Source organism: Cyprinus carpio, chromosome A19, assembly GCF_018340385.1.
Source record: "Cyprinus carpio isolate SPL01 chromosome A19, ASM1834038v1, whole genome shotgun sequence".
NCBI lineage: Eukaryota > Metazoa > Chordata > Actinopteri > Cypriniformes > Cyprinidae > Cyprinus > Cyprinus carpio.
Genome location: NC_056590.1, coordinates 9,269,373 through 9,289,629, shown reverse-complemented (window position 1 = coordinate 9,289,629; position 20,257 = coordinate 9,269,373). Strand labels below are relative to the sequence as shown.

The window sequence follows — 20,257 nt, the reverse complement described above, 5'->3', positions numbered from 1 at the left end:
TTAAAGGAAGTTTATTTTTATAATTCAATATTCATCTTATATATATATATATATATATATATATATATATATATATACACACAGCAGGACTTAACGAACTGCTGCTCTGGATTTACCTAAAAAAAAACAGTCCATTTTACTTTAATTCACACTTTTTCCGAGGTAACCTGTTGAGAAGGTGCAGACTGCATAAATTATTTCAAGCTGAGATCGTAACGCACACGCGCGCGAGCTCAATGCGTGTCTTTAGTGTGGAGTTTTTCCATCTGTGTGTGCGTTTTGGTGATGCGCGCGCGCGTTATTTATTTATTTTTTTTCTCAGCCTGGCACACACTGAAGTCTGCCAGCGGACGCTTGCAGTGCCATACCGTGACAGTGCAGCTTTGCCGAAACGGAGCCAAATGAGAGTCGAGCCCATCCATCCATGCGTTACTGGGGAAACAGATGGGCACGTTCGCGCTCGGACCTGTTGTTTGTAGGATCATCAATCTCAGCGTTTCTGCAAAGCTAAGGGAATAAGTGAGTTTTTCCTGGATTGGACCACGTTTGGAGCATCACTCGTGCGCTGCGCGTCTCTGCCGCTCATCAGATGATGCTGCTGCGTGTTCACGGGTCCTCCCCCGGTACCACCGGCATTACTCACGCACCGGCGGAGTGAGAACAGCTGAAGATGATACTCAGATGAACAGGTCGGGGAAACTTTTTCTGGAAGATGTTCAGGGCAGTTTGGATATCTGATGGCCACGGCGATGAGTTTGTTTAAACGCAGCGGAGAAGGGAATTTAACAGGTGCGTAATTATCACTCGAGCATGAATCCCATTGGCTTCTGGCGTCTTCTCCAGTTCAGAAGCTCTTTGGAGATCACGCGGGGAGCGCGCTAGTTGATGGCACTGCGCGCCGGGAGGACTTTGCTCTGGTTCGGGCAGGTTTTGCGCAGAGTTTCGCGGCTGCAGGGCTTGTGGTCCCGGCGCTCCAGCAGTCTGCTGTGTCTCTCCACCAGCCAGGACCACGATCAAGGGACCTGTTACAACCGCAACCGGTGTCCGAAGACGCAGCAGCACTGTCCCTATCCGCCCTTTCCAGACTGCTGCTGCGCCTTCCCGGGGGATAAGAGGGGACATGAACCCCTCAGCCGCCGGTTCCTGGTGGCCATGAAGAGGCAGAACGTGCGGACGCTGTCCCTGATCGTCTGCACGTTCACCTATCTGCTAGTCGGGGCCGCGGTGTTTGACGCGCTCGAGTCGGACTTCGAGATGCGGGAGAAGGAGCAGCTGGAGGCTGAGGAGAAGCGCCTCCAGGGCAAGTACAACATCAGTGAGGATGACTATAAAAAGCTGGAGACCATCATCATGGAGGCCGAGCCGCACAGAGCAGGGGTCCAGTGGAAATTTGCAGGGTCCTTTTACTTTGCCATCACTGTCATAACCACCATAGGTGAGTTTCGGCTTCTTCTCCGCGTGTCTTTCAAGCAAAGTGGCGAAAATATACTCATTGGGATATAAACGTGTGGTTTATTAGAGCTTTTTGCACTTCGTATGGTGTGATGGACATCGCGTGGGGTACCTGGTTAATCATTTCAGCGGGAGAAAAAGTCTAGACTGGGTTTTGTCTGATGAGATGAAGGGACGTTATTAGCGCAGGACTCTGAATGCGCAGAAAATCACTGTTATTATCACACCACAGGTGTGTCATTTGTTGCAGAATTTCAGAAATCACAAAAACTACATAAATAACTAGTCCAGGCCTGCAGTTTATGAGTTCTAAGGCAATATTTTACATTAAAATACATTTCTAACCTAAGTGTTGGAATCGTCACTTTATGCAATGCTTAACCTGAGCTGTTTGACAAAACTGATGTTGACACACACACGCACACACACACACACACACACACACACACACACACACACACAGACACAGACACACACATATATATATATATATAGAGAGAGAGAGAGAGAGAGAGATAGAGAGAGAGAGAGAGAGAGAGAGATTAACTCAATCAGAGATACAATACTGGAACACGCAAAGACTTCATCTTTGGCATTGGCCTTCATCTGACCTGTGTTTGTGTGAAAGAGAGATTACTGTGCCACTCCAGCATATGTCATGTCCTCATATGAACTATCATGATGCCTGATCATAAAGACGCATTATGAATGTTTTATGTCGTGTGGTGTTCATTCACAGTGACTCTTGTTTCGGTGAGCTGTTCTTTCAGCACCACGGCACAAGACGAACTTCACTGCAGTCCACACTATTACACATGCTCTGAACATAGATGATCATACTAAATTGGCAAATGTTTTATATCTTAATACACTAAACAACAATAAAGTAATTACAATTCCCATTTCTCTTTAACTATTCCCATTTCTCTTCATGCAATGCTTAAAAGATCAGGAGCTCATGCACCTAAAAATCTGATTATGAAAATAAAATCATAATGACAGTTTAATTTTATTTCAAGCTATTTTAAGGACATTAAATAATGAATTATATAATTTAATTACTTTGTTGTTTGTAATAGTGTTTGTTGTATGTTTGTCTTCGTTTGTTGTATGTAATAGTGTGGACCACGGTGAAGTTTGTCTTGTGCTGTGGTGCTGAAAGAACAGCTCACCGAAACAAGATTCACTGTGAATGAGCACCACACAACATGAAACATTCATAATGGATCTTTATGATCAGGAATCAGTTCATATGAGGACGTGAAACGTGCTGGAAAGGCTCGGTAATCTCTCTTTCCCATAAACACACGCACTGAGGTCAGATGAAGGCCAGGGTTTTGTGTGTTCCATATTGTATCACTGATTGAGTTAATTTCTCAATGCATCAACATTCGGTGTCATTAATGGTGCAGTAGAAATGCTGTAACATCAATCCTCATGCAACAGGTGTCGGATGCAGCTGCGTCACCCCTCACAGAGATCACAAACATTATTATTGCAGCATTTGAAGGCTGCACTATATTGATATTCCTCAGACATTCTGGTTTCTAAATGTCTAAATTTTTCTAAATTCTAAATTGTACTTATTCAATTATTGCTAATTGTTCAGATTCCATTCAGATTTTGATATGTAGATAAAGTTTTTAATTGCATTAATAGAATATTCACCATTTCATTCTAGATGTATTTGCATACTGATTGATACTTTTCTTTATTGTAACCATTTAAAGCTGCTTCAAAGATGATGCTGAGTGTCATAACAACAGCAAACCAGCTTTTCATTTAGAACCAAAGACTAAAACTGAAACGCACCTAAAACTTCAGCACTACTTTTGTGCTCCTTTGCAACAATTACATTTCTAGTCTAGAAATGCAACTCTGCAGCACCAAATATTCTCTCTTATTCTGTTTCTCTCTCTCTCTCTCTGCTGCACACGCTCAGGTGCTGGTTTCCTTTTACAGGTTGAACATGTGTGCTGATCTTTTATAGGCCTCGTTTTGAATACACAGTAATTTTACTGCTGCTTCATTCATATAAAACAGCACTTTTCAAACTCTTTTCTGTTCATTGAAAAGTGTTAGTGTTAATACATTAACTAACATTAACTAAATGAACCTTATTGTAAAGCATTACCCATGTTTTAAAATGATAAGATTCCGTTCTGTCATTTTATCAAACTAGATGGAGTGAGAAACCAGTGAAGGGCACAAAACATCAAAGAATTCTATTCAATGATGATGCCACTTCCTTTTTCTTAGAGGATGATGTCATCAGGCATTTGTTAGTTTGAGGGATTAGCATAGCTGGAAAGTGTGACCGAGGACTAGAATTGGTTACCATTTAAAAAAAAAAAAATTCAGAAGAAATGGTTTGATTGAAACATTTTCTTAGAGAAAGAAAAAATGAAGAAAAACCTGAAATATTTCTTAATAAATATTCCATTTTTCAAGTTAAAATTAGTACGGCACCCAAAGACATGACAAAAATGACATTCCTTGAACTAAGTGAACACATAAACTATAACAAGGTCAGAAATGAACCAAATGGCAACAGAATGAACAAAAATATCTCACAGCGAATTCCTTTATTTGTTTTAATTATATTAGTGTTATATAATTAGTTTTACTTACCTTTAAACATTTAACATATTTCCTAACACTTACTTTTTACTATTTTATTTATTTATTGTAGTAGTTATTTTTTAAAATTTACTTCTTAACATTTTATATTTCATAGCATTTTATTTTTATATTTATTTTAACATGACAAAAAGGACATCTGGTCAAACCAGAGCAGTGAAATTCAAAATTCCCCCCATTCACTTAATTGTGAAATTGTAGATAAAAGTTAATAAAATTAAACTAATATGATTTCCATCTTTAAAAAGTGAGTTCAGTATTTTAAATCATATTTGATGTGCACAGATAAATGTTGTGCATAACATCCAAACATTGCATGTCCCCACAGCAGGTCTACTGTACAGAATGTGCTTATACAGCCTGAATGATGGTACTCACTGTGTTGACAGCATTTTAGTGCTGTGTGAACAGCAGCTCTTGTGTATAATGAATAAGCGTCCCATTCTGTAAAAGGACACTAATGCACAACCTGTGTTCTGCTGTGTGCGTTTGTATAGAGTATGATCATGAGAAACACACACGCATATGCAGGTGAGCACACAGTGTTTGTGGACTGAATAAACTGTTTGTTGTTTTGAGCTTGTAATTGCTGATCATTTGAATATAGCTACGGGTTTTGGTTAGATTTTTTACTAATGCATCACTGATGTGCTCATGTCACCATTGTAATTCAGTATATATATATATATATAGATATATATATATATATATATATATATATATATATATATATATATATATTAACTTCATAAAAAGTGGATGACTGTGCAAAAACATCAGAATGACTGACTCTAGACATCCTCATTATCTCCTCTGTGTGTTTCATTGCATTGTTGAGAAGGATCATATTGTGTGTGTGTGTGTGTGTGTGTGTGTGTGTGTGAAGCCACACCTCAGCAGGACAGCAACAATACTGCAGTGCACTGCGTGTGTGTGTGTGTGTGTGTGTTTACACTACTGCAGTATCGCTCAAAGCATCCTAGATTTGATGATGAGTATATTAGTGGTTCAGTTTGAAGTGCAAACGTAACTTTCCATACCACCTGTTATGTATTTGAGATGAATTCTCGTTTTGTAATTGAAATAAATATGGATAAAATAAATATGGTTTTTAATTGCATATACAATAAGACTGGTAAAAAAGAAAAGGAATTACTAGATTAATACAGCTTTAGAGTTGTGTTTTTAGGTTTATTCGGTTTAACTGAGATTGGCAGTATTTTTGTTTTTATATGGACAGTCAGACTTCTCCCTTCATGATGTAAAACAAGTACCCTATTTGTAGACTTTCAAAAAAAAAAAAAAAGGGTACAAAAGCTGTCACTGGGGCAGTATCTTTTCAAAAGGTACAAATGTGTACATTTAAGGTACTTATATATATCCTTTAAGGTAAATTAGGTACAAAAGTGTACCTTTTGAAGAGTTACTGCCTGATCAATTCCTGATGAATAAAATCCAGTTTTCTTTCAGAATAACCCTTTTCACAAAAATATGTCCAATTATGAAAGTAAAATGAGTTAACTCTACTGATTTCTCAAACTTTAGCATAAACCATCTTATGAATTCTATTTGGAAGTGTCAAGAAACATCAGCATATATTAAATTACAAATAATGCATGTTTAAAGCTAATTCTTTCTGACTCACCAGTTGTTTCTCTTTTTTGACATTTATAACAAGTTTTTGATTGTGGTTTATTTAGCACAGCGCTTTATTTGATAATAATTCTGCCTGAATTGCTTTTTAAAATCTATCTATCTATCTATCTATCTATCTATCTATCTATCTATCTATCTATCTGATTCTTTGCGTTTACTAAGCGGTCTGAGCACAGTATGAGTGACAGTATGTTTTCAATAATTAACAGATGTATTAGTTTTGATGCCGTAGAGGTTGCCGTGGATGTGTGGCAGTGTGTATATGCATGTGGGGGGGTGGAAATGTCAGAGTAGCCTGGAGCCTTGGTTTCCGTGGAGACACTGTGTGTCTTGGTCATGTGTGCGGCGCTAACTCGGCATTGAGCAGATTGCGCGGGGAGCTGGTTCCACTTGCCGTGATTAATTGCTCGGAATGTTTCCACCTTTCCGCAGAGACTGAGTGCGTCCGAGTTTGTCCATGCAGCATGTGCTGTTCCGTATAGAGCCGTCTCTCCGCTGGTTATCACACTTTACCCATGATGCACTGCACTGAGTTTGGAGAGCTGGAAAGAGTCAACCTTGGGGCAGTGGAAAAGACACTTCTGTTTGTTTGCAATCTGTATTTAAAGTAATGAACCACCCAAACTAAAGCTGTTTGAACTACAAGCAAATACTTTTTGAATTGTCAAAATAATTTTTAAGTGTTTTGCTTTGTTGGCAGCGGTGTGATGAAAAAATGCAAACAGCCACATCCAGCCCAACCAGTGGCAGCCGCAAAGTAAAATGCCACCAAATGCAAAAAAAAAATAAAGCCTTATACTCTATTCATTTTTATTTATTTTTATAATTTTTTAGTGGTGTATTTATTTTCTTTTAATTATTCATTGTGTTTATTCATTATTCAATAATGTTATTGTATGTTATATTGATTTATTTAGGTATGCATGCACTTGTTTTACATTAATTTGCGTTATTTTATTTCTTTTTTGAGCATTTGCTATTTCATATATTTTTTTGTATATTTTAATAATTTATTGTTTAATGTACTTTTAAAAACATTTTATATATTTCATATTTTTTATTTTATTATTTTATTAAATTTTTAACATTTCATGTATAGTTTACTGCATATTGAAGTATGCATGTGCTTATTTAATATTAACTTGTGTGTGTTATTTTTATTGACTTTTAAACATTTGCTTTTTTATATTTATTATAAATATAAATATTTTATATTTCATGTTCATTATTTTTATGTACTTTTTAACATTTTATTACTACTTATTTTAACTGTATTACTTCTATTTACTTTTTACATTTGATGTGTTTCACAATATAAATTTTTATTATGGTTGTTAAAGCATTTGATGAATATTATATTTTATATTTATTCATCTATTTTTATATTTATTTCTATTATTTTTATATTTTTTAACATTTAATGTAGGCCTGCTTCATTAGTATCGGCCTGATCCTTGTGCATTGTTTACAACTTCTTATTTGATTTTACAAGTAACTGTTAAAATCGTTCAGATGGACAATTAAAGTTAATTGATTTAATTTAAATTTTAGAAATAAATATAAATAGGTCACCTGCTGTGTTTCTTTTTTTTTTAATAGGATTAGAAAAATATTCCATAATAAAGATATGAAAAATGCCCCTGAAAAACAATTCTAGGGGGCAATTATGAAGTTAATATCTCATCCTCTATATCTTGTGTCCACTTACCCGTCTTACTGCAAATCAGTTAGAACATTAGAGAACATTACATCAAATTAATATTCATGATGATAAGAGGTTTAATGTGTCCTCCCACACTTTTCAGTTCAATCCTACACTCCTGATTGTGTCTATCCTGGTACTATCATGGTGCAGGATCTGTTTGACAGACAAACCTGTTTGAGAACAGTCATGATTCCTTTTGGTGACATCACTGGCACAGAAATGATCCGTTTCACATTCCCAAACTGTTCAAGTCTCCATCTGGCTGTCCATAAACACAAGAACGTGCCGTGTGTGATCGGCCGCTCAGGCAGCAGAGCGGCTGATGTCATTCAAGAGTTCTAGATCTCTAGAGCGTATGGAAAATGTAGCAATTAACATTCACATCACGAGCGTTCTCGTTCCATAAAGCACAAATGCTTGACAGCACAAAATGTAAAGTTTGTAGCAAGCAGCAGCATCTTGGATCAACAGCAGTGGCTTTCATCAGCGTGTTACTGTGGAAGCATTAGACCACTCACACTCCTTCTCTCTGCTGCTATTTTTAGCTCCAGCTCTACAAGCCCACAGTCACACTCGGTTGCTTATCCAATAAAGCTAAATCGATTTTCCACTAATTTCCAACATGCTCTGCGTATCTATAACTCTTATAGACTATATCATCTGATGAAAAATCCTTATAGCAACCAAAATAAGATATAATAAATATGATTATGTATCATGTTATGTATCATGGCATGTATCATGGTAATACTATTATTTATGCATGATGGCATATTAAATTACTGTGGCAGTATCATGATACAACTATGGTTATACTGTGGTACATCAAGCTATGCCATGGTACTAAAACTCTTTTATGTTTTTTCTTCCAGTTATACCATGGTGCCATCATGGTACATGTCCAAAAAAAAAGGGGGGGTGCCATGGTACTTTTTGTACTATTTTGTTTTTATTATTTGGTTATTGTCTATTTTGGTCTCTCTCTCTCTCTCTCTCTCTCTATATGCATCACTTGTAGCACTGCTCTGAGCACAGGGGATGATTTGACCTTGTCTCTCTTTTTTTTTCATCCAGTGACTCAAATCATCTTCCCGTTCACGGATAACTGCGGAGATGGGAATCCAGCTCAGTTAGTTTTTTTAGATGAATATCAAACAGTGTTACACTGCTTTTTTCCACAATGCCTTCTCCATTGCGTAACGGTAGCTGCATGGCACTCGGCCATTTTTATGAGTGATCTGTTTTTCAATTAAGTTCAGCCGGCTTGCCGTTGAGGTCTCTCTCTGCTGACTAAACATGCGGTTACAATGCTTTTGTCAAGGGGAAATGGATGGCGCTCTTAAAAGGGTGTTTTTATATTGTAGTACATTTTTATTGATGAGGGTTTTACCAGGTCAGAGTTATATGCTGTGTGCTGTTGTTTTCACACACCACACTGGACAGGTGCCGCACTTCATCAACAAGTCAAGCTAATGAATGACTACAATAAAACTGCTAAAATATCAGTTATTGATTTAGATGTGCATTGTGTGCACTCTCTTATCATATTAAAATAAGCCACTAATATGCATCATATTGACCTTACAGTGTAACAAATTAATCTAGGTGAGAAATGATTCAGCAGAATTTGGTTGTTTAAATCATGGCTGTTGAAAAAAAAAAAAAAAAAAATCACGTGAATTTATTTGAAATATTTGAATTATTTATTGAAATAGATATTAAAATAAATATCAATTGAAATATTTTAATTAAAAATCAATTTAATTATATTGGAAATACATTTAAATGTATTCAATTAATTTAATTTAAATATTTTGTAAATTAAAAAAAAATATAGAAATAGTTAAAAGACACATTAAGCTCAGTTGACAGTGTCTGTAATGCTGTTGATTCATAGAGGAAATAAATGACAAATTTTCAAAAAAAATTCATTATAAGCGCATTTTTCAAAATATTTTAAATACATTTTAATTAAAATATATTTTACAATATTACAATATTATTACATTATAACTATATGTAAATTTAATTAATTTAAATATTTTTTATTAAAATATATTAAAACATTGATTACTATAGGAAATAATGAATGAAAAATGTCCAAAACACTAACAGTATTTTAAATAAATGAATATTTAATTAAATTATTTTAAATAAATATTAATTAAAATAATTAAAGAAATATATTAAAACCAATGACATTTTTAATGTGTTAATTTACAGTAATTAAGTATAACTTTGAAAAAATAGCGTATTTAAATTGAGTATTTATTAAATTGAGTATTTAACCCAGAACATCACTTTCCATTTCATGTGTGAATGTTCCATTTAAAGACCTGTTTATGCATAAAGGAACACTAAAAAAATACTGGGTTGTTTCAACCCAACTTTGGGTCAAATATGGACTAACCTAGCTGTTGGGTTAAATTTTTTAATTAAAATTTTAACCCTAAAGTTTGGTTAGTCCATATCTGACCCAAAGTTGGGTTGAAACAACCCAACATTTTTTAGAGTGAATGTTGCAGTGAATGCTGGGACACATGTCAGCATGAAAAAAACATTTAGTTCTAGTTAGTGTTGGAATACACTCACACATGAGGAAAAATTGCAAAATGCAAAATGCAGTGATATGTAGATTATATGTGTGTCTGAGCAATATCGGATCAAGGTCTGATTACAGGCATTATCTTATTCACAGAGGTGCAAATCAGTTGAGCATGGAGGAGATGTTTAAATCTGCAGAAATTCAGAGAAAGAGCTGTGTGTGTGTGTCATAGAGAAAGCATATCATCTCTCACTGGAAATCTCATTGTAAACACAAACCGCTGTTTGATTGACAGCTCTCAATGGCCCTTGACTTTGGTTTTAATATTTCTATATTTCTTTCACTCTCGTTTTTATTGCATACGAACGAGAAGGTCATAAGATATCACACACACACACACACACACACACACACACACACACACACACACACACACACACACACACACACACACACACACACACTTCTGTGTGTGACTATGATTTTATTCTTATGACATGAGAGAAAATAAATGTACCATAGTTTTTTTTTTTTTTAAGTTAAAGGGATGGTTCACACAAAAATGATAATTCTGTTATCATTTACTCACCCTCTAAAAAAAAAAAGAAGAAGTTTCTTTCTTCTGTTAAGCACAACAGTTGATAAGCAAATCCGTTGACGGTAGCCATTGACATCCATAGAAAAAATATACTTTCACATTGTTAAAAAAAAGTACCAAAAATCCAGTATAGTGGTAGTATCATGGTAGTTTTTATGTAAGTGTACAGTAATCCTATAGGGTTTTCTGGAACATGGTACCATGGTAATACTGAGTATTTTGGGTGTGTACAATAGGCATTTTGGGATATTTGACGTAGTAATCCCATGTCTTTAGGCATTTACCATGGTAATGACATGTTTTTAGGCATTTAATAGGGTTGTAAATTTTTTATGAACATTGTACTATGGTAACAAGTTATGTTTTTGAACATATACTGTGGCAATCTCAAGGTATGATACTGATATCACATTCAAATACCAAGATATTCCTTATAGTAGCTACATTTAAGTATGCAAAATACAATAACATATATATTGACTTATTTGTAATATTTCTAATATCTAATAATAATTTCTAATAATATCTCCAGAAGTAGATTTGGTCTTATTTGATTTACTTCTGTGGACGATTTTAGTTATGCAAACATACACAAACAAACATTTCTACTACTCTTCACTTCTGGCATGCTCATTCTGTCACAGGTGGGAAAAGAAGCTATTTGAAGCTCATTAGCAGTGTGTGTATCATATGTGTGTGTTTATGTCTGTATATGTGTGTGTTTGCGGCTGTTGGACTCAATCAGCTAAGTGAGAAGCAGATTTTAGAGACACTGTTGAGATTCATTTAGATAATGACACATTATCTGCTGCTTTTTTCTCATTGTGATGTTCTATCTTTACCTTACGCTCTCATTGGGTGATGCAAACAAGAATGCAGAATGTTTTCTATCTGTTTAAAGCATATCTGTCGTAATATCATAACCGATTTGTTCACTGCATCTTTGATCGATGCAAATGACTTCAAATGCATTCAGAGGACAAGTGCCCTGTCAGATCACTTGGCAAGATTAAAAAAGATTATTATAATGAGCTGTTTTTGTGTAGAAAAAAACCCCCACTACATTTGATAAAAAAAGAAGGCTTGGAATTCATTTACATTGTTGAGCATAATCAATTTTGGAGATGAATCGGTACAAGCTGAGAATGAATTAAACCATGGATTTAATTACGGGCCATTTTCATAAAGGCTGCAATTTATTTCAAGTGATGAATGGCAGAAAATATGAAATATATACATCATTTCTAAATTCACTCACAAGAAATGAGGGGCTGAGTGCTCAATTTGGTCACCGACTTAATTCTGAAAGACATCTGGGAAAAAGGGCAGCTTCATGTGCGATTAATTAATTCTGAATTAAACAAATCTGCTTCTTGGGCCTTTTGAAGCCCAAAGTTTGACGTCTTTTTCTGTGGCCCCATAAAGAATTTGGGCACTTAAGCCACACATAAAAATATATGAACATCACTGCATTACATAACTAAATATTAAACCAAGTGGCATTTATTTTAAAGTTTGTTTTAAATGATAGAATTGGATGCATGCATATACAGACACTTGGTTTAATATTTTATTATCTAAAGACATTCAGATATTTCCAAGTGACTTATCCTGAAATATTTTTAAGCTTATTTTAGTAAAGAGCCCAGGAAAAAAATAATGACCATTTTGAAAACAAGTTTAGTATGTAAGCTGTAAAACTATGTTTTATATTTTTTTTTTACTCAGTTTTTACCTGTAGTGGTTTAATATGACGTTAAAAGGTTTGGGGTCTGTAAGGATTATGTGAAACTGAAAATTCAACATTGCCATCACAAAAATACATAAAACATTTAAAATATTAAAAAAATAGAAAACAATTATTTTTAATGATATTTCACAATATTAATGTTTTACTGTATTTTTGATCATATACATGCAGTTTATTAGAGACTTCTTTCAAAAACACTAGTGTATGGTCAAACAAGTATTTGTGCTATATATACAGTATATGACTTGCCAAAATATAAAGAGGCAGACGAGAGGGTAAAACAAGGGTAAATGCTGTCACTGCTTCTACTGCTTCTACAGAAGTCTTTGCAACACAAGTAAGCTCTTTAATGTCAAACTTCAGATAAAATAATAAGATGCTGTAAGGATAAGAATAATCGTAAGTGTACGTTTAGAAAAGGTTGTTAAAAAATATGCTTTATTTTTGTAATTTCATATAGCAGAATTTCAAGGTAAGCAAAAAAAAAAAAAAAGCGCTGCATTGTGCAGGGAAAAAGACCTGAGGCTGTTTTTTTTTTTAATGCAAGTCAGTCTACGCTGAATGAATCAACAGTCTATTGGCTAATATTCAACATATGTGCTATTAAACGTTCATTTTGGATTTATTTATTTTAAGAGTTTACGCCGAGAAAATGCTGTTTTATAAGAGAGGCCACGGACAGTTTTGTGACAGGTAGGATTCAGTTTACGGCACTTCTCGTTGACTTCTGTGGTATCCGCAAACCGTGACTGACTGTTGTACAACTGACATCAAGGTTGTGTGTGATTGGTTATCAAGACACACTTGATCCAAGTTGGTCTATTCACTGATAGTGCCACGGACCTTGGTATCTCCCAACATTAAGAGCGGCTCTGCAATGACTGCTGGAGTGGTTGGGTCGGTTGTTTGGGAACAGTTCATGAAAGTTCAAGTTTCCTTCATGCCACTAGTTGGGATAAAACCACATATATTACTACATGAAACGTGTTTGGCCTGCTGGTTAAGGATGTTGCTTTATGATTCCAAACCAATGAGACGACACGTTGAGCTTAAATAATGAAGTGATTGAAAACTAATTGAGGTGTCTAGACAAGGGTCAGGGTAGAAATAAAGCTAATGGGGTTTTGGGAGGTCCAGGAGCTTGTGTGCAGATCTGAGAAGTTCATGTTTAATATTACAGAATGTTAAATGTCATGTTTAAACATGGGGAACTACTGCATTGATCGATACTGTAAGAGCACCAAATTACTTATTTCCTTATTTGGATGTGGATTTAATAGTTTAATAGAATTTAGTAAGTGTAGTATAGTATTTAAATATTTCTGAAAGCTTTGTGGTTGAAGCTCCAATAATATTGCTTAATCATGGTGATGTCATTTTCTGCAATGACTGTTAGTTTTCCAAATGTAAGATTGAGTGATACAGCTTTTTGACCATGTTACATATGTGTTTGAAGTTAGTTTTGTTCATGGTTGTTTTTCGAGTTTATCTCATGCTTATATATTTTGTAGGTTCAAAGAATAAGACAAATCAGACGGATTGCAGATACTGTGCTAGAGTTCATAGTAAAGTTACTGTATGTATGTTGAAATGTCATGACATTCTGCATAATTAAGCATAATTGATCTGTTAAAAACGATTTAACCAAAAAGCATTTACTGACTATTTTTTTCTATGGCCACCAGGTGAAGCACCTCTAACTTTTCCTCAAGCTAGTGCACTTTTAGTCATGCTAATAATGAATTATTTTACAAACATTAATGATGTCAAATGTTCAGAGAGTTTTAATTACTTTAAACCTGTTTATTGTTTTGCTGAATTTTCAGTGTTTTTTAATATATATATATTAATATATAGAGTGCTGTAGATTTGTGACTATAGCATTAGCACATCAGGAGAGCGTTTCCATCGCACCCTTTGCAGTGAACTCATAAAACATTCAGTATGCCAGTGGACTAGCATCAAAAAAGTACTTTTTATTAATAAAACATTGACATGAAGCAGTTATTTTCCTTATTAAATATTGATCTTTGCGTTATGAATATGGTATAAAGATGAATCTCTGGTAATCTGGAGGTTGTTTTTATGAGTTGATTGGTGTGTGTCCTTTAGTGTGTAATGAGTGTGTGGACTCCATTATTATTCAATGCAGTATGAGAATTTAAAATTGTTTTAAAAATGTTATATGTTAGATGATTAAAATATGATGTATTAATGATTGTATTAGAGGGCACAGATTTCATTTAAATTGACAATGAGAAGCTGGTCACCTCTTCTCTCTCCTGCTATCGTCGTATCTCCTCATCCTGTCTATTCTCCTTGTTTAATTCCTCCTTGCCTCGTCCTTCTCGTTTTTCTCCCCTCATCTAGTATCTTCTCATCTCTTCTTTCCCCATATCTTGTCATTTAGTCTCTTCTCCTGCATCCTTTAACTCATTGAGAAAGTCCTGCAAGAAGCTTAAAGAGGACATATTGATCTATGAAGTTAATATCTCACCTCCTCTCCTTTCATCTTCTCTCCTCCTCCTTAATTCTTTTCTTCCTGTGAGTCAGCATAACTAATATTTGGCTCTGTTCCTCATCTTTTGTTCTTTCACTCTTTGTTTTCTTATCCAGTATGAGGTCTGGTTGTTGACTGACATCATGATGCTTCCCTATTGAGTAACAAAGTGTAGCAGCTGTTAATGATGTCATTTCCTGTGGGGAGTTGTATGTTTAATGGACGGTCTTATTGCAGGAACGCTCCCAGAAATCGTGACTGGTGTACTTTCACTTCTAGCACAGCCCGTCTGGGGTATAGTTAATATTTTTACGACAGGTTATCTTTCTTAAGGCATACTGTGCATATTTCATGTGTACGTTTTCAGTAAGTCTAGCCATTTTTGATGACAAGGCGTCAAAACATTAATAAATAAATAAATAAACATTTCAGTCAAGTGAAGTCACTGTTATTTATATGGCGCTTTATACATTTCAGATTGTTTCAAAGCACGAAAGTAAGTTTCAAAATGAATCGATTGAGAAAAAAAAAGTTCATTTCAACTATTAGCAGCTCTACAGAAGATAATCGTGCCATTATTCAATTTAGTTCAATAACAGTGTAGATGTTGCAAAATCAGTGTCATTATCCAGCACAATTCAATTTAAATGTTGTTCTCATCTGATAAATATAATGTACAGGTGCATCTCAATAAATTAGAATGTCGTGGAAAAGTTCATTTATTTCAGTAATTCAACTCAAATTGTGAAACTTGTGTATTAAATAAATTCAGTGCACACAGACTGAAGTAGTTTAAGTCTTTGGTTTCTTTTAATTGTGATGTTTTTGGCTCACATTTAACAAAAAACCCACCATTCACCTCAACATCTCAACAAATTAGAATATGGTGACATGCCAATCAGCTAATCAACTCAAAACACCTCCAGAGGTTTCCTGAGCCTTCAAAAGGGTCTCTCAGTCTGGGTTCACTAGGCTACACAATCATGGGGAAGACTGCTGATCTGACAGTTGTCCAGAAGACAATCATTGACACCCTTCACAAGGAGGGTAAGCACAAACATTCATTGGTGGGTTTTTGTTAAATATGAGCCAAAATCATCACAATTAAAAGAAACAAAGACTTAAACTACTTCAGTCTGTGTGCACTGAGTATATTTAATACACAAGTTTCACAATTTGAGTTGAATTACTGAAATAAATGAACTTTTCCATGACATTCTAAATTATTGAGATGCACCTGTACATTATATGTAAATAAGCATATAATATGCACCATAAAAGCAGTCCATACATCTCATGTGTGCTGAATTTATATATTTATATATATATATATTTTCATATTTATACAATAAGTGTTCTTAAGTCATATGATCATTTTTGGTGGGGAACAGACATTAACTTAAACGGTTCTTTGCAGAGAATCTCTCCAGTGAGCTCTTAAATGCTGTGATTGAATCAGTGAGTCAGTGAAGTTGAACTCATACCAAATCAATACAATTCCTGAAGAAATCATTCAGGCCAGGGGTACATTTCCCAAAAGCATTGTTAGGCAAATATGGTGGTAAGTTCCAGTGAACTCGGTTGGTATCGACAGTAACTTGTGACCATAGTTGCTTTTGGGAAATGCACCCCAGTTTGGTTAACTGAATCAACTGGTTCACTGAAAAAAGATTCAAAGACTCACTGCTTTATTCACAAGCTCTCATAAATGCACCTTTGGATGACAAGATTTTCAGTTTAAGTAACTTAGGTTAGTTCATCAGCTCTGACATGACTTCAGAACAGTTGAAAATGTATGTCATATGGGCTGCATTTATGCCATTGTTTTTCATTTTGAAAGTATTTCACTTTCATTATGTTGAAAAGATTGTCTAGGATCATTTTCAGAAATTGATGGCAGAACTTTCATTAATGGTGAACTGTTCCTTTAAAAATTGATGGCAGAACTTTCATTAATTGTGAACTGTTTCTTTAAAAATGTCAATATTACAAGATAGAATAACACAGCAGTTTTAGCTCTTAATAGATGTGGTTTTGCTAGTGTATCACTTAGGAGATTGTTGATAAAGTGATGTGACGTGTAGCCAAGTATCATGGTATCCCATACTGAGAATTTGTGCTCTGCATTTCACCCATCCAAGCACACACACATCCGGAGCAGTAGGCAGCAGTGCCTTGCTCAAGAGCACCTCAGTTGTGGGAAATGAGGGTGGAAGAGATCACTGATTATTATAGTTCTGAGACTCCAACCCACAACCTTTGGGTTACAAGTTCAACTCCCTAACCATTAGGCCACCACTGTCTCAGTATTATATACCTGTTATTATACACTGCTTCTCCAGAAAGACCCGGTGGACTGGCTAGCATTTGAGCAGCAGTGTCAGGAAAGCAAGCACTGATGTTTTGTCTCTCCTGAGGATATTTCTGCCTTTTTCATGCTCTTATTTTCTCAGACTCACTTGACATCTCAGGAACAGTTCTCAGGACCTTTACTCTCTCTTCCGGGAGCAAATCACAGAAGAAATACAACAGTTTAGAGGGCTTAGTTGTGTTTGTGTTTAAAGCAATCACTTCGTCTGAAGTGCAGCTCCTTTCACGTTGTCAAAGTTTTTCAAAAGTCAACAGAGAGACAACTGAGATGTTAAGAGTGAGTTTTTGGCTGATATACATCATGCGCATCAGGATGACTTCATAAGTCACATGACTGAATGAGGTGTGTGCATTTGTGCATGTACAGTAAAATAGAGAGCGTGTATATACTGTAAGATGTGGGTTGTTACACTAATTGAGCTGTTTCTAATGTAATTGCAACAATCATTCATGCACAAGTTTAGATTAGATTAAATTAGATGTAACTTTATTGTCATCGCATATGTAAGGTACAAGGCAACGAAATGCAGTAAGCATCTAACCAGAAGTGCAACAAGCAGTAACTACAGGATATACAGTGTCTATAATATGTTACAAATGTACAACAAATATACAGATAAGGCAGTACTATGGGCATGATTTACAGATTTTTAAATACTGTCAGCATGATATACAGATAGGTGTACTATGAACATACTATACAGATGGATTATGCAATGTGTATGTACAATATAAGCAGAAACTATGAACATACAGTATGAACATCATTTACACTAGTGCAATGGACAGTAAAAAGTGCACAGAAAAATATTCCATTGTGCAAATGGATCATTCAGTATTCTGGATGAACAGACAGTAGTGCAAGTTGTTTTTTTGTATGAAAAAAAAAAAAAAAAAAAAAAAAAAAAAAAAAACAAAAAAAAAAAAAAAAAAAAAAAAAAAAAAAAAAAAAAAAAAAAAAAAAAAAAAAAAAAAAAAAAAAAAAAAAAAAAACAAAAACAAAAAAATGTGTGTATATGTATACACGACATTCTAATTTTTTGGAGATGCACCTGGTGTGGATATGTATGTGATTATAAATATTTATAGTATGTTTGTAAACCAGATGTAGTGATGAGAAGGGGTGAGGAGTGTGTGTGTTTGGGTGTGTGGGGGGTGGTGGTGGTGGGTGTCAGAGGGCAGAATTTAGTAAGGAGACAGCTGTAGGGAAAACGTTGTTCCTGAGTCTGTTGGTCCTTGTCTGGAGGCTCCTGAAGCACCTCCTGGAGGGCAGGAGGTTAAACAGTCTATGGTCAGTGTGAGAAGAGTCCTCAAGAATGCTGAGAGCTCGACGTAGACATTGTTTTCTCTGTATGTTCTCAATAGCCGGAAGTGGTGTCCCTGTGATGCATTGGGTGGTTTTCACCACCCTCTGCAGTGCCTTGCGGTCAGCAACTGAGCAGTTCCCATACCAGACTGTGATACAACTGGTCAGGATGCTCTCGATCACACACCGGTAAAAGTTCACCAGGATGGCTGAAGACAGCTGGTTATTCTTCAGTGTCCTAAGGAAGAAGAGGTGCTGGTGAGCTTTCTTGACCAGGCTGGAGGTATTTGTGGTTCAGGACAGGTCCTCCGAGATGGTGGTTCCCAGGAACTTGAAGCTGGAGACACGTTCAACAACCATCCCGTTAATGTGGATGGGGTCATGCATGCTTCCTTTCATCTTCCTGAAGTCCACAATGAGCTCCTTTGTCTTTGCTTGTGTTAAGGAGCAGGTTGTTGTCAGCGCACCACGCGGCCAGTTGCTGTACCCCCTCCCTGTAGACAGTCTCATCGTTGTCTCTGATGAGGTCAATCACTGTGGTGTCATCTTCAAACTTAATGATGAAGTTGGATCCATGCACGGGCTTGCAGTTGTGGGTGTAGAGGGAGTAAAGGAATGGGCTCAGCACACAGCCCTGTGGTACGCCGGTGTTGAGTGTGATGGTGGTGGAGCAGGTGTGGCCTGACCTAACATGCTGAGGACTGTTGGTCAGAAAGTCCATAATCCAGTTCCAGAGGGAGGTGTTAATGTCCAGGCCTCCAAGTTTTGTGGTCAGCTTGGAGGCAATGACAGTGTTAAATGCTGTGCTGAAGTCAACAAACAACATCTGTACATATGTGTTGTTATTGTCCAAGTGTGTGACTACAGAGTGCAGCAATGTGCATACTGAATCCTCTGTGCTCCTATTGCTACGGTAGGCAAATTGGTATGGGTCCAATGTGGGGGTGAGGCAGTCCTTGAAGTGTGCTAGGACCAGTCGCTCAAAGCACTTCATAAAAATAGGTGTGAGTGCTATGGGGCGGTGGTCATTCAGGCACATCGGGGAGGAGTGTTCCGGCACTGGCACAATGGATGTGGACTTAAAGCATGTTTGCACAGTTGCTTGGGTGAGGGACAGGTTGAAAATGTCTGTGAAGACCCCTTGCAAGCTGCTCTGCACGTGCCCTAAGCACATGTCCAGAAATGCCGTCTGGGCCAGCAGACTTGCGTGCATTGATCCGGCTCAGTGCAGTGTAGACATCTGTGGAGGTGAGTTTGAGGGGTTGGTGGTCTGCTGAGAGTGTGATCTTGGGGGCCGTCTCCTTGCTGTCGCTGTTGAAGTGAGCATAAAAAGTCATTTAGCTCGTTAAGGAAGGAGACGTCTGTGACCGGTGGAGTAGAGTTTAATGCTGATAAACAGCTCCGTCTACAGTTTAGAGGGTGCAAGTGTGTATGCGTGTGTTTGTGCATGTGGGAGAGTGTGTGTGACATCTTTGGTTAAATAATTTTTGGCAGGGCGGCCCTGTTTAAAATAGACTGTTTTTTTTTTGCTGCTAGATGGAATAATGTGATAGCACAGCCCATCTGAAATAGCTCTTGCTTGCTCCTCCATCTCTCATGCATGATTTGCAAAATGCTCTTCAGCATTTGTGAAGTCTTATTTCTAAAGACATTGTTTTTATTTTATTCTAAAAATGCAAAACTGTTTCATTTAGGGTGTGTGTTAAGGCTGTAGTACATTGAGCTTTATTTAAAA

The 20,257-nt window shown here is 36.2% G+C and overlaps 1 protein-coding gene across 1 annotated transcript in view; it reads left to right on the top strand.

Annotated features, from left to right (window-relative positions):
- Positions 1 to 257: 257 nt before the first annotated feature.
- The window catches only part of LOC109112440 (potassium channel subfamily K member 9-like), a 44,264-nt gene continuing 24,264 nt past the window's right edge, over positions 258 to 20,257 (top strand). The window contains exon 1 of the mRNA XM_042776262.1: positions 258 to 1,435. Within this exon, the coding sequence (XP_042632196.1) occupies positions 886 to 1,435 (550 nt within the window). The 5' untranslated portion in view covers positions 258 to 885. The remainder of the gene's footprint in view (positions 1,436 to 20,257) is intronic.